The sequence below is a fragment of the Plutella xylostella genome, chromosome 29 (assembly GCF_932276165.1).
Source record: "Plutella xylostella chromosome 29, ilPluXylo3.1, whole genome shotgun sequence".
Lineage (NCBI taxonomy): Eukaryota > Metazoa > Arthropoda > Insecta > Lepidoptera > Plutellidae > Plutella > Plutella xylostella.
In genome coordinates, this window is record NC_064009.1 from 6,790,217 (window position 1) to 6,805,127 (window position 14,911).

Consider the following 14,911-nt stretch of genomic DNA (forward strand, 5'->3'; position numbering starts at 1 on the left):
TGAGGTAGGGCTTAACGACATCGCAGCAAAGTCCTCTTTCGCTCGATGATCGTTTCGCACGTAAGTTACTGAAACAGCGAGCACGAATGGAATTCTGGCAATTCCGTAATGCGAAAGTGGTCTGTTTAGGCTTTTGACTCTATGAAAAAAAAATACGCAACTCGGAAAGCGATAGAAAAAGGGGAAATTTATATTTTCATACAGTCGTAATTTATGGTTCGATAAATATGAGCAAAGGGTAATATTTAAAGCACTCCACCGATTAGTGTCGGCCGTGGGCAGCGGAGTTGGCGCAGCTTTGTGGACGGAGGCCTTTCAGCTTTGAGACTATCAAAATAATTCCGTAGCGGATTTAGTGCGAGTTGGATTGCGAGCAGCCGAGCGTTCACGCCATACCGCGCTCAGCATGGCAATGCGAATGCGCCTCGCGGATTATATTATTTCAATAAAGGGATATGGTATTACATACTTACCGGAGTTCAAGCGGCTCTAACATTTCATATGTCATTATTGGGTTTTATTCTTCGACGTTTCCTATCTTGAAAAGTTAATCTTATCCGATATAGGAGGTAAAAATGTTAAACTAATCTTATATGAAATCTATTAGCAGGTACATAATATTATTCGCTAGATATTTCATACGGAGGCATGTTTTCCGTAGAACAGGCAATAGAATTGGCCGATGTTTTTCCATTTCCGTTCATTAGCTCATCGCATTGCCAGGTCTGCTCGACATTCCCTGCACGAGGGCCACTAATAAACCGATAAATGAAGTGCGTACAATAAATAACTTAGCGCCTTTATGAGCGGAAAATAAAATTCTATCAACGCAACACCTCTCGACAGGTAGATGATAATTTATTTTTAATATTGCTCTGCTACTGGCAGCGTTTGGGGTGTTGATTAAGTAAGACGGAGCTTTTAGAACCTAATTGTGTTTATTAGGTACGTTTTATATATTACATGCAGATGAAGCCATATTACTTAGAATAATACTCCTATGCTATGGCTTCATCTGCATGTAATATATGTATAAATAATTCGGTATTATTTTTTGTATTTATCTAAACCAGATTACCTATCTAAATTAATTTACTGGCCCCTGAAAATAATAATAACCCTCCAACACATGTCTACAAGCCGGAATAAAAACACCAAAAAGGCCAGACGTGGTACTAACTAAGCCTGTGTCGTCATCACCAACACCATATTGTCCAGACTTAATTCTTCCCTCAGAGCTGTATGAGAAATGACCCCTTTATTACTTATTAAGAAGCTTGTGTGCTCCTCTCCCTAGCCAGAATGTTATTTATGTCGTCTAATAATAATTTGTATTAAATCACGGTCGCCATTGCTAGGACAAACAGGATTCGTAATCTTTTGTTGCCTCCGTGACCGTCTTTTCTTTGCGATAGGTACATTTTTCTGGTGAAATACGAATCGCTATTCGGATAGTTTTAGCATCCTGTTGCTGATGTTTATTCATTTTATTTCAGTTCCAGCATGGGTGTTAGATAGCATTACTTACCTCACAACACAACAAAAATATTTTAAAAAATAGGTATAATCTTTTTTATTTAGGTTAATAAACAGTGACAGAATTTAAATTGCTTAAGAGCATTTATAAGCTCGTTATTTAGTTGGCTGCAAAGATTAGTCAGTTAGTAAAATTTTCAACAACGTTAAGAACTTGTTTTAAGTAATCAAATTCGGAACCCATAATCTATGGGCTGCCACGCACTTGGCTGGTCGCGTCTCTACTTAATTAGTATTGCGCTGACAAGGTAAAATTTTCAGTTTCGGTTTGTTAAATTTATTGCTTCTGTCTTCCGTGACCCAAACCCACCGCAAAGTTCATATTCCATTACAGTGTAATGCGCAGACTTTGACTCGAAAACGATCGCAGTTTTTGCATTTCTTTTTTTAATTTCTGTGACGAATTTGTGTTGGTGCAACTAACTGTGCTGAAATGACCTTGGTAATTTTGGATTATATTTTATACTTAAATATTTTCATTACTTATGAGTTAATGAATTATTCAATGTATGATAAAACATGACGATAATGTTCGTATTTTAATAGGTGCAAAGGTATATATTGACGGCTTAATGGTGTAATGGTTAGTGAACCTGACTGCTATGCTGTAGGTCCGGGTTCGATTCCCGGCCGGCGCAGACATTTGTTTGAATACAGATATTAAATGTAGCATATCAAATATGTATATACGTATCTATGTATCTGTGTAGAGCTGTTCAACACCCATATTACAGGTTACAGGCTAGGTACAGCACATAGATATTATTATAATATTATTGGGTGTTGATATTTATATTTAGTATCTATCTATCTATGTATTTGTGTAGATATATCAGCTGTCCGACACCCATAACACAGGTTCTGCCTAGCTTGGGGTCGGATGGCCGTGTGTGAGATGTCCCCACATATTTATTTATTTATTTATTTATTATTAAAATGAATGTATTCCAAAGCACAGAACTTTTTCATAAACATAAATATTTACAAGTATCAAAACCTTTACAGTGCACTTTTCATTTATCAAAACAATACAATTTGTTAAAAAGTGCATCGTGATTGCGTGTCAAATTTCACACCTTCCAAAATACAACTGTCACATGCAAGTGTTGCGATTTTTCGCGAAATAATCACCAACAAATGTTATTTTTCCCAACACTCACCCATGAAATCGATTTAAAGTAAGGCTTGGTTAGGTAAAGGTCATTTCCTACATAATGCAGTTTTAATTATGGTGTTCTTTAAGTACTTACTTAATTACATTTTATGGCATATGGCTAAGTAGCACACCAAAGTACTTAGTTTAGTTTGTTTTTTTTTATTCAAACCATAATAAGATACCATCTCACCGCTCACAGAAAGCATGATAAATTAAAGCATTAAAAAAAACAAAAGCCAGCATTTAAAACATCAGCATGTCAGCTCTGCGCTCGCGCATAAAGCGCATACAACTTTTCAGCACGTCGCCGGGAGTGCGTCAATTTGAATTTTTAATTATGGAACTGCCTAACGAACACCTTCAAGCTAATATTACCTGGGAAAAACAACGTATGTCCTACAACCGTGATAGAGAACTTTCAATCTTGCGACGTAGGTATGTAAAGCTCAAACTCCAAAGTGCTATCGCAGGTAAGGCTTTTTAAATAATTTCAGATGGCATCCACAGCATTCTGGGCTGTCCGCGCGGTTGAGCTTTAAGTTAAGTAATGAGATATGACTCGGACTCATTATTATTCGCGTTGTAATTTGTAGCAAGAAATAAATAATTGCGACTGGATTTATGCAGTGAAAGATTTGTGGAAGCTTAGTTGTAACTTGTGGCTGTGATATTTTTGCCTTCCTTCTGTCATAGAGCAATCTTATGTCCAGTTGTATATTAGCTTGAAGATTTGTAACCGCATTTATATTTCTCAAATGAATAATAATTTCAAAATTGTATCAGTAATAATAATAACATTAGCAGTATATCACAAAACATTACGCAACCACTGAAATCGTAATCAGCCCTAGCATATTTTTTTTTTTTTTTTTTTTTTTTTTTAAGAAATTGTTATCACTCCACAGACTTTATGTCCGTGCCTTTTGAAGAGTGGTAATTTTTATGAGATAGTTTTTAATTCTTTTATCTACTTTCTACTCGGTAAGGAAGTTTCATTTATATATAGGTATATATATTCTATCTTTTATATATATATTGTTCTTTTTTTTTTTTCTTTTTCTTTTTTCCCTTTTTTTTTTTCCACTGCTGGGGGAAAATCCACATGGACACCTGGGAAGAGGACCCAGGTAGTGTCGGGCGTTAACCGACTAAAAACCCCCAGCCGTGTATCTCATTATACAAGAATTTTTTTTTTTTTTTTTTTTTTTCTTTTTTTTTTCCTTTTTTTTAAATTAATGGTTTTCAGAGTCACACTTACATTAGTAATGGCAACAAATTTAACAAGTACAGGGCCAATGCCAGCTGTCTTCGGAGAACTTAGTAGACACCTGGCAATGGCTCGGCCCCTCAGTCGTTATAGGTCATGTTTTGCCTGATGTTAGTGTGTGACTCTGTTCTTAAAGATAACTTATTTTAATTGTTAGTTATGATATAATAATCAATAGGTTAGTTATATAAATTATTTTCCCAATTTGACCTATATTTTGCGCTCTTAACCAAAATTATATTTTATGATTTATTCCGCCCCGTTTTGCCTTCTTAACATTTCCCCAGAAAGTGCAATGACCTCTTCGTCTCGATTCTTAACTGCCATTTTTAGATTGTACTCGAGGATGCGTTTCTTTGGCGCTGTTATTGCCGTTTTAGCGAGGTTGCCGATAGCGTCCTCGGTGTCATCCGCATAGTAGGTGCAGGCGGTGGTGTGCCTCGACAGCGCCACTACTGCGTGAGGTATGCTATCGTGCAACTTTATTTTATCTTTTGTTCTTATGATAATAACGGATTCGTACGTCAATCCCTGTGCTTCGTGTATGGTTAGGACGCGTGAGCCCATTCCTTCACCATACCCTTGGCTGGTCAAGGTCTCTTTTTCTTCCTGTGTATGCACCAGGAACAGAGTGTTGGTTTGGGATTTGGGAATTACTGCGTCTGTTAACCTTTTCAGCTGCAGGGATTGGATGCGCGCTGTGGCTGCGTATATGCCTGAGTATACTTCCTTTAGGGCGTATGCAACATCCATGGGGTTTCTGTATGAGCACAACAGCTCCTGGGTGATGTTTGCTACCAGTGTTGGGCGATTGTACCTAAGCTCGAATAGGTTCTCTCTGTCGATATATGGTAGCTGATTGATGTCTCCGATCAGAGCAATATCACAGGCACGAGACAGGTGGGCGGCCATTACGATTGCCCCGAAATGGTTCATCAGGGCTTCGTCAATTATCAGGCGTTGGCAACCGACATGTTCTCTAAAGCCGTTTACCAGGACTGATGCCATCGTACGCACCCTAGTTTTGACCATGTCACCAATACGATGCGCTAGCCTGTTTCTTATGTCGATGGCCGCCTCAGTTGTTGTTGTGATAATGGTGTCTTTGCTCACATCGAAGTTATTTATCACCCAGGTTGTCTTCCCACATCCAGGTACCCCGTTCACCCAAGTGATAGTGGGCATCGTCCAGTGATTCCAGTTGGCGTTGATGGTTTCCACTTTTGCTAGGATTTTATCCTCTAGCATAATCCTGGTGCACTGGGCGACGACCACTATTTGGTTGTTGTGTGGCACAGTAAATTTTGAGGAGTTGCATTCCCAGGGTACAAATCCGCTTTCCTCGCTGTAAGCCGCCATATACGCTCCAGTCATTTTGCCTCTGAGGACTTGGCAACTACTGTTATCGTATATGCAGGCTTCGGCCTCCTCGAGTAGAATTTTTAGCCGGCCTTCGTTTTCTTGCCTGTAGGTCTGCATGATGGTTTTGCACGACAAGAGGTTTACCTGCTTTGTGGCGGTTGTTATTGCCACAAATTCTATGACGGCATTCTCCAAATGCTCTTTAGGGGAGGTTGCTGTTTTTAGCTTCGGTGGGACCACCTGACCCATGTCGGCTCTTGTTATGGTTCTTTGGGCCGTTCTTTTTCGGATGGGGCCTTTGGGGATTTGGCGCCACTCAGGTGTCCTCTGTGGTTTCCCCATAAGGCTTTGGGCAGCTGATTTGAATGCCTGAAGGAACCCTTGTGCGCGCCCCTGCGAGATTCTGCTCTGCATCCTCATATTTATTTCCTGCTGTTCAGCAGCAGCGACGGACTCGGAAGCCATCCTCTCCTGTAGGCGTTCTGATCCGGTGACCGCTTCAGTTTGTTGGTGGTTGTTGTTCCTCACGGGTATGTGTCCACTGAGAAAGCTTAGGTCTTCACCTCTGTCCTCATACACAACTATTTCGTGTTGTTTTGAGGCTTTTAGGCAGCCCAGCTGGTCAACAATTTCACCTTTCTTATGCTCGATCACCATTGCGTCTACGCTTATTATCTTGGGGACGTTACTATCTTGTGCTCTCTCTCCAAGCGTAGTGAGCCATGAGCATGCCTGGACAAACGGGGTGTCATCGGCCCATTCCAATAGTGCGATGGTCTTGTTACGGCATCGTACTAATCTGCAGGACTGATTTCCCACTAGTGTTACCGGCAATGCGTCATAGGCTTTACGTTTCATGGTAGCTTTGGATGTGCTTCCATTTAGGAGAGAGGCTAGGCCGGGTGATATGGCTACACGCTTTCGCGCCCCCGAGACGCAGAAGCTGATGCCGAGTCTTTCGCTGCTACTGTCCATGAACAGAGCCACACTTCGGCGTCTTAGTCCGGCTTCTCCTTTTTCGCCACAAGACAACAGCTGGTTTGTCGCTGTTGCTTTTGGAGTCACTTGTTGTGGTGCTGAGATGGTCGGGTTTGATGATTGGAATACTGATGTTGATTGGGCTTCAGGGCGAGAAATTGTGCTGTTTCTCCTTGCTGCTACTCGGAAGATTCGATCTGCGTATGATAGGAAATGAGGTCTGTGATTGGTGTCTGCCAGAATATCTTTTAATTCCGACTCCACCAAGTTCCTGTTTATCGATGTCTCCAGATCATGTCTTGCAGCAAGAAAACGGGGGCAGTCCAGAATGATGTGCCATACCGATTCACTGATGTTGGGGTCGCAATCACATCCAGGGCTTCCTTTAAGTTTGAATCTGTACAAATATTCTCCTATCCCCCCGTGTCCGGTCAGCATTTGTACGTGAGCAGGGGTCAATTTAGAAGTTCGCGTAATTCGGTATGCTTGGTTGACATCCGGTAGAAATTTACGCGTGACTGCTCCTGTACTGGAGGTCGCGTATCGATCTTGCCATTTTCGGACCGATTCCTCTCTGATCTTTTTTCTGACATAGGACAGGGGAACTTTGTCGTAGTCGTGGGAGGTGCTGTGTAGTGCTGCTGTTTTGGCGAGCTCATCGGCTCTTTCGTTCCCGGCAGTTCCTACGTGCGCCCTCAACCAGAACATTTGTATCTCTCCGCCATCGCTCACAGCCCTCGCAATGTTTTCCTTTATGCTTCTTGCCAGGGGGTGGCTGAGTTTCGGATTTTGGAGCAGATCGAGTGATGATTTCGAGTCGCTCAAGATGTTCACTTTTTTATCCGTGCTAGAGCTCACCAGTTTTGTTGCCCTGTGAAGTGCATAAAGTTCCGATTGGAAGACCGTGCACGATGGGTGGAGACCAAAAGTCTCGGACAGTTTTTCTTTGCCATCCTCCCACCAACTTAGGGCGGCGCCGACTTTTCCCTCTATCTTGCTTCCATCCGTGAAGATTTGGGAGCCGGTGTCCAGCAGGGTGGTGTTTTCAAGGATCTCGTACTTGGTAGAGGTAAGTGTGGACGGATGTGGTAAGTCCAAGTACCCTACATTCTGTTCGAGATCTTTGCCCGGTGGGAGGTAGTCAGCTGACAAGAGTTTTTTTGATTTGTACAGATTTGCTGCCTCCTGTATTCTGAGGTCGAGAGGCAGCAAGCCCGACAGTGCCAGTGCAGATGTGAGCGACACTGTTCGGTAGGCTTTACATATTTTTTGTGCCCTAGCATATTATTAACAAGCCTAAGTACGCCATGCCCATAATGACAGCTCCCATAGAGCAGATAGAGGTAGAATCGAATCGCAGGATCATTCGATTGTCGGGCAGTCATTACCGAGATAGACACATCGAATCACCAGCCGGTAAATGAAAACTCTCTGATCACGTTCCAAATTGAAATCCTTGCGGCGGACTTTTACCCTTTGTTTTGTTTTACTCGGCTCGATTATTCCAATTACGGTTAATTCATTTCCATCTTGCGGGTATTGCCCCCTATAGTCTATGGTTCGTGGTGAGACACTATGGTTTTGGAATCGATCGATTTAGTTATGTCACTTGATACATTAACCGGCATCGAGTGGCCTACTTTACGACATGAGTTTAATGTGTTTTCCAGTGAGAATGGTAAATAGTATTTTAACCAAAGCGTCAATCTCGGCAGCCTTTATTTATCAGCCAATTATTTGAGACTTGTTAACCCTTTCACCGAGTTAAAATGTCTCACCATCTGATAGGTAGGCGACGTATACGAAATTTATACGTTTCGTCGTTTGCCTAATCGTGAACGTGATACTGTGTGGCAGCCACGAATACTGCGTATAAATTAAAGTGAAGAAAGCTGCCTTTAATGGCAATAAATGCGGTTACACAATACGGGTAAACAGATGCCGGCCGAGATTGATTAGATTTAGTTTTTACTGAAGACATTCAATTTTGACTCAAGCGGCTGTATGTATGGTCTGCCACGCAGATATCTGACCTCCTCAATATAATAAATTTAACAGTCAGTATACACAATTTGTAGAGGTAAATACTGAACACGAAGTTCAAATGGTAGAGATTAATTTATTCAACTGCATCACAAAACTATTTACACCGTGTGTGTGATGATTGCTTAGTTGAAACATTGAACATAGATGAAAAATTAATTTACTTACATACTTACCTACTACAAATTAATCAATTATTAAGGTAAGTTACGTGGAATGTAAAGTGTTATATAGTATGCTACCACTACCAATGAAGTACTTCTTGATACCCTTGGTTGAGTACACCAGGCTAGCTACCAAATTAAATAAAAGTCATTTAGGTACATATTTTGTGGTGTTTGAGTCATTGTTGGCGGCTGATTACGTCGGTACGTGACCCCTGCGCCATCTTCCGGCCGGTGAGAAATACTAAATTTTCGATAACTTAATGCCTCCGGTAACGCTGTAATTGCTTGTTTAGTGGTTTTATTCAGCTGAAGCTCTCCATTCCCAGCGGTCTGTGTTAAGGCAATTTTCTGTCTCTACTAAACGTTCATCGGGCATCAACGATTTGATGATTGCTGGCATGGATTACTGGTGGCTAACAGAAGCCACATCAAAGTTATAAAGAAATAAATTAACTATGTAGATTCTTATAACTGCTTTAGAATATAATACTACTTTATTGAGTTAACAAACACAAAATATCTATTTTATACTGTGAATATTTATCAACAGGCATAGGCGGCCTAATCGCTAAAAGCCTCTACCAGGCGATCTTTGTGCGGAGGAATGACTTGAACAATGGATGAGGAAGGTGTACAAAAATACTGTAGTAAACTTTCACATAGTTTTAATTATAAATAGTACTTAAACAATATACCTACATACATTATATTTTGACAATACTTAATTTAATATAGGTATTACCAAAAATCTTTTCTTACGACTAAGTATAATTCCTATAACGATACCTAAAACAATATAGACAGTTTGTTTTCTCTGAACCAATAAAAAGCCGAGAGGAAAACCTCCGCTCAAGTACTCACGGCCCCATATTTGCACCGGTTAGCCGCAAATCATAGAAAGATTTGCAGCATTACTTAAAAACAAAACGATATCGAAATCAATATGAAATTGCATTTCCTAATGTCAATTGTTAGTTACGAAGTGCAATAAAGTTCCAATAATCATGATATGAAATAATTCCCGGGCGATGCGCTTGCGCAGGTCGTGCGTCTCTGTCTGGCGCAGGCGGGGAGGTGTAGCTGTCTCGCTCTCGCCCCGAGGATCGTAGTCGGTATGATGAACTCGGTAATGATCCAATCAGAAGTGAAGTGCATCAGGTCTCTGTGAGAATGCGGTTGGGGGTGCAAAAACTGAGCACGGATTTAAATGAAACTGACCACTTGCTTTTATTTTCTGATACGCTTCATCTTGTTGAGGTTATTGTTTAATTTGTAATAAGGACTCTGTGTGTAGGCAGGTTTCCATAAAGTATATAAATATGATTTTATAGATCCTTATGCTTATTGGCATGAGACTTGGTAAGGTTTGTCTGTAAACATACTGTCTCAAAACACACACGTCAAATACCTCAATTCCGCACTTTTCGCCAAGGTTCAGCTAAGGCTGTATGCAATATGGGTAGAGCCTACTGCCGTCCACCCTGGTGCGGAACCATATCTGAACCCTCGGCACTACAGTAAGAATAACTAACCACTGCACCACTGACCGGACGTTTTCTAGATAAACCCCCGCATTTGGTATGCTATCATCAGCCAATAATCATCCACTGCTGGACATAGGCCTCTCCCAAGGAGCGCCACAACACTCGGTCCTCGGCCTTCCTCATCCAACCACTACCCGCCACCCGCCTAAGGTCGTCAGTCCAGCGGGCAGGAGGGCGTCCCACGCTGCGTTTGCCTGTTCGTGGTCTCCACTCGAGAACTCGTTTTTATGCAAATAATAATAAATATTTGGTATGCAAATAAGTATATAGAGACGGGTAGTACCTATGGCTATTATGTGTACCTACCTATAGGCATGTAGAGCATCAACTCTCACGGTTGCTGAATTAACAGTTACAAAATTCTCATTAGCGACAATTTTCGCGATGTGTTTTCTTTTCCAAATTACCCGTGACGTCCGGTGGGCCGATACCCACAGCATCTTTACAAGGTACGATCAATAAATTCAATGCTCTACATGAGATGGCCCGGTAATTTAGTAAATTTTCCCGATACATTATACTTATAAAACACAAATTATTTAAGGCGATTCCTACCCTGAATAATATGCATCATGTCATAATTCATTTGAGGGTAAGTATTACAAATTTATAATTTTCATTGATAGCCGGCCGTGCCAATAGGCACTAAGTGTGTACTTTAAGACCATTTTCGGGATTAAAATATAAGTAATGGTCTCGAAACACTGGCTGTTTCTTCCAACGGCTTGTAATTATTTTAAATGTCCTGAGTTCGCGCCATCGCCAGGGCAGGCCCGGGGCGGCCGACTGATCGGGAATCCATATTGTTCGTTCGTAATTCAAAATTGCTGTAAATGCCGCCATTTTCCGATAATAACAAATGATTTAATTGCAGGCCGGCTTACCCGTAATATTAAGTAATTAAAATAGCCGCAATTTTCGAAATTGTAATGACAATCTGAGGGTAATTTCCTGCACAGGCCACTAATTATTGGTAAGGTTACACTGTATTATTTTTTAAACCTTTATCACGCATAAGTTATTAACTCACATGAAGTTGGTTAAGGAGCCACATTAAAAGGGTATGCCATAACTGTATGTACCTATACATTATGAACTATTCTATAGGTACTTTGCGGGGGAGTATACCTGAGTACCGCCTGCGCCTGGGTACCTCGAATGGAATCCCTAAGGTCTAAAAGTCTCAAACTTAGAACATTTCGCACCATGCTTGTTCATTGCGGGTGGGTGAGTTTAGATATCTATCTAAATCTAGATTTGCAGGTTTCCTCATGATATGTTCCCTCACCGTGAGAGTACGTGTATTGCACTAAAATTTAATTAAAACACAAAAATCACATCATAACAGTCTCTTGACTGAGAGGACGTGACCTTATCCGCCACTCCACACACATATCTTTTCCTGAATTGAAAAAAGCTAAAAGGTATTGTTGGTAAATAAGTTACTTAAATAATATACTTTACATGCACATCTTGAACTATAAAAAGTGTTTATAAGATATAGTGCGTCTTAGTTATAATCCAAACAGCTTTAACTATACTTAAATATTGTTGTCTAAAACGTCTAGTTTACCAATAGGTAGGTGCTTGAATACACAATACAAACATATACTATCTTAATAAACAATAATAATATTATATTGCCTGGTAACTATAGTGAGTTGGTTGTAAGGAAAATGTATGAGGAAATATCGACCTATTAAAATTAATTTTATCACTGTTTATTAATTCAAGGATAACAATTTAATGTTAAATTAATATTCATGAATACTGTTAATAAATCGTTTAATTACTTAGTTCAATGTTGTCTTCCAAGTCGAACTGACCTACGCAAAATGTGTAATTAAATAAATAAATATGAGTCTGTGATGAGGATAAATAAATACCTTCCTAGTTGTCTGTATATCGAGAGTAAGATTATCAGAAAGTGTTATCTAATAAGTATCTTATCAAAACGTGTCTGCATAGTAGATTTTTTCAGTAGGTACTAATAGATATGCCAAGTATATCGTAGATATTTATTACTCTTATTCTACCAAAATGAATAAAGTAATATACCTATGTGTATGTGAGTGAGTGCGTATCTTGCTAAAAGTGTTACTTATGGACCAAGACTTCTGTGTTCATTCATAGTTTCACCAAAATAAAATGGAGCCCTTTCACACTCTGAGGATTCCTCCAATTCGACGAAAGGTTAGTCAAATTTTATTTACAAATATTTATTCTTCTAGTACATTTCTTTCCCTAAGTACGCGTCTTTGTTGTTACGATGGTGCATGCCACGATGGAAATAATATTCCAACACATTTTTTAAAAATATTAACTACTTATTTACCTATGACGATTTTTTTTCAAATGTAAGTAGGTAATTAAAATACAACGCTAATCAATCAAACAAAACACTGAGTTTGAAAAAAGAATGTAATTTTTTAACAGATAATTAATTTGAAATTAAAATACAAAGCCAATACATTTTTTTTTTCTATTTGAAATGACTCGTATGAAGAACTGCAATTTTATAGCTAAAGACCTAATTATATCTAGGATGAATTAAATATTGGTTTTATTGAGTGCAGGTACAAGTGTTGTCCAACAACGAACCTGCTCAAGCGCAACGTCAGTATTCTGGTAATCAGTCACGGCCAAGGCCGAACCGGGATTTTGATCTCGAGCTCGAAGCAAATCAACAACAATCACCTTTCACCAGCCAAATACGCAACGAAAACTGCCAGTTAACACAAACAGTTCAATTAGATCAGTGTGAAATGTGCATTTATTAAAACACCTGAGTTACTTATCTTAACTTCAAACTTAGAAGTTAGTTTTAACTGACTCTTAGAAACATAATATTTGCTTGATTGTTATTGAGCATTCGGTGTTTGTTTTGAAAAACGGGACTTGATTGAGTGCTGCTGAGATTTTTTGAGGTACCAATACCAAGGTACCTACTAAATCAAAATGAAGTCGATGGTAAAGGAAACAGTGGGAAGAGCGTTAAGAGACACAAAAGAAGAAAAGGTAATAACAATCTTACATACTTAGGTACTTAGTTATTTTTACTTTTAAGGCCGAAGGCACACTTTAGTATATCTAACATTATCTAATAGTTGCCTAATCTAATTTTGTAATCTAATAATCTATTTTTAAATAGTATTTAATTAGAATATTTAAAGGATGAATATCACGTGATAAGTAATGTAACTTTGTGTTTGGTAAAAGGTATTTCCGGTTTCAGCATTTTTCAAATTTTTCATCATTTGAAAATATTACAGAGTGTTTACGAAGACACTTAATACACACAATATAATATAACAGTAAGATTAATTAAAATGACAATCCTTTTCTATCTAACAACAACTGATGCGAGCATAATAAACTATTGTGTTCCTTTTTATAATATGTAAATAAATTGTATTCGTTCAAATTATCAACTTGAGCAAGAACCTTAATCTATTTTCGATGACTAAAGCGTACTTTATAAACACTCTCAAAAGCGCCCTCTGACGGAAGCAAAGCAACCATTATTTTGACACTGCACTGACTGACGTTGTCAAATATGAATGTCAAAAAACGCTGATACATTCACGAAGTTTCAATTTCCTTTAAGTTTCATAATATATTTCCCAAACAATGGCAAATTAAACTATTATAGAAGCCTTTTCTAATGTCCCAGTATTGATCCTCGCCATAAAAGTTATATTCACAAACATTATGTCGTGACCTCCTCATAATAATCGGATAAGGTTAGAATTTCTTAACCATTGTTTACTGCCGGTATTTCCCATGTTATCACTTAAATGATGAGTTTATTTAAGAATGAGCATTTTACCTCTCACACTACTGTGTAACTCTTTGTTTTTACTGTGTACTATTAGCGCAAACTCTCAAAACACGAATGTAAACACTGACTTGTATTGTTATAACCGAAAGGACTGTAAATAAATCTGTTGGAGAGATGAGCACATCCCGCCACGTCTCCTGACGAATCCTGCACCACAGTCCCTTAGTAAAACACTCATAGAAATGACTAGTTCAAGCATGAATGGATTCTACAGGCCTAGAAGTGCTCTCGCTCGAGCGATCTACGAGAAGCATAGGAATGATATGCACCTTGAAGAGCTGGACAAGAATGAGGTGAGCTAAATTATTAGTTTATTATCTTTTATATTGGGCTGAATATACAATGTTAAGGAGATGTATGTGCTTTCATACCAGAATGTGCTATTCACTCTGCCCGTGTGTCATCGGAACACACTTGTACAGAGCTGTGCTGGTTCCCGCTGAACCTACTCAGTAACATCAAGATGCAGTTAAACTTTTGTGTGGTAGTTATTCTGCTAGGAACACAGTTACATACTCAATAACTAAGATTCATTCTAAAATTTTAAATTATGTTCTTAATATATTAGAATGAATCTGTGTGTTGAAGGAAAATGGTATGGCATAAAAATATTTTGCAATAGGGAAATTATTCAAGTAATTTGGTATTAGCAGCATTATAACGTTACTTTTTAAAGAGCCTCATGAAGGTGCAGTAATTTTATTTAAGAAAACCGGCCAAGTGCGAGTCGGGCTCGCGCACAAAGGGTTCCGTAGCTTAAATCAACCTATCTCAAAAACTATAAGAGATACTTTGATCAAACCAAAAATCGTTGAAAGAGTTAATTAGCATGCATCACCTCTATTTTTTTTAGAATTTTATACCCCGTAGTTATAAAAATAGAGGGGGGGGGACATACTTTTTACGACTTTGAGAGCTGATATCTCAAAAACTGTTCACTTTAAGAAAAATGTTTTTTAGAAAACTTTATATCATTTTAAAAGACCTTTCCATTGATACCCCACACGGGTATGTACA

General features: G+C 39.0%; 1 protein-coding gene across 3 annotated transcripts in view; it reads left to right on the top strand.

Moving 5' to 3' along the window:
* The first annotated feature begins 12,077 nt into the window (after positions 1-12,077).
* Positions 12,078-14,911, top strand: part of LOC105392071 (protein-L-histidine N-pros-methyltransferase) — a 50,971-nt gene continuing 48,137 nt past the window's right edge. Inside the window, exons 1-2 of one of the 3 annotated variants that reach the window (XM_048631579.1) lie at positions 12,108-12,246; positions 13,984-14,187. In XM_048631579.1, coding sequence (XP_048487536.1) covers positions 14,077-14,187 — 111 coding nt within the window. In that variant the 5' untranslated portion in view covers positions 12,108-12,246; positions 13,984-14,076. Of the gene's footprint in view, positions 12,247-13,599; positions 13,797-13,983; positions 14,188-14,911 lie in introns of those variants that run through there. The other 2 variants (XM_038116350.2, XM_038116354.2) reach the window with 2 other exon arrangements.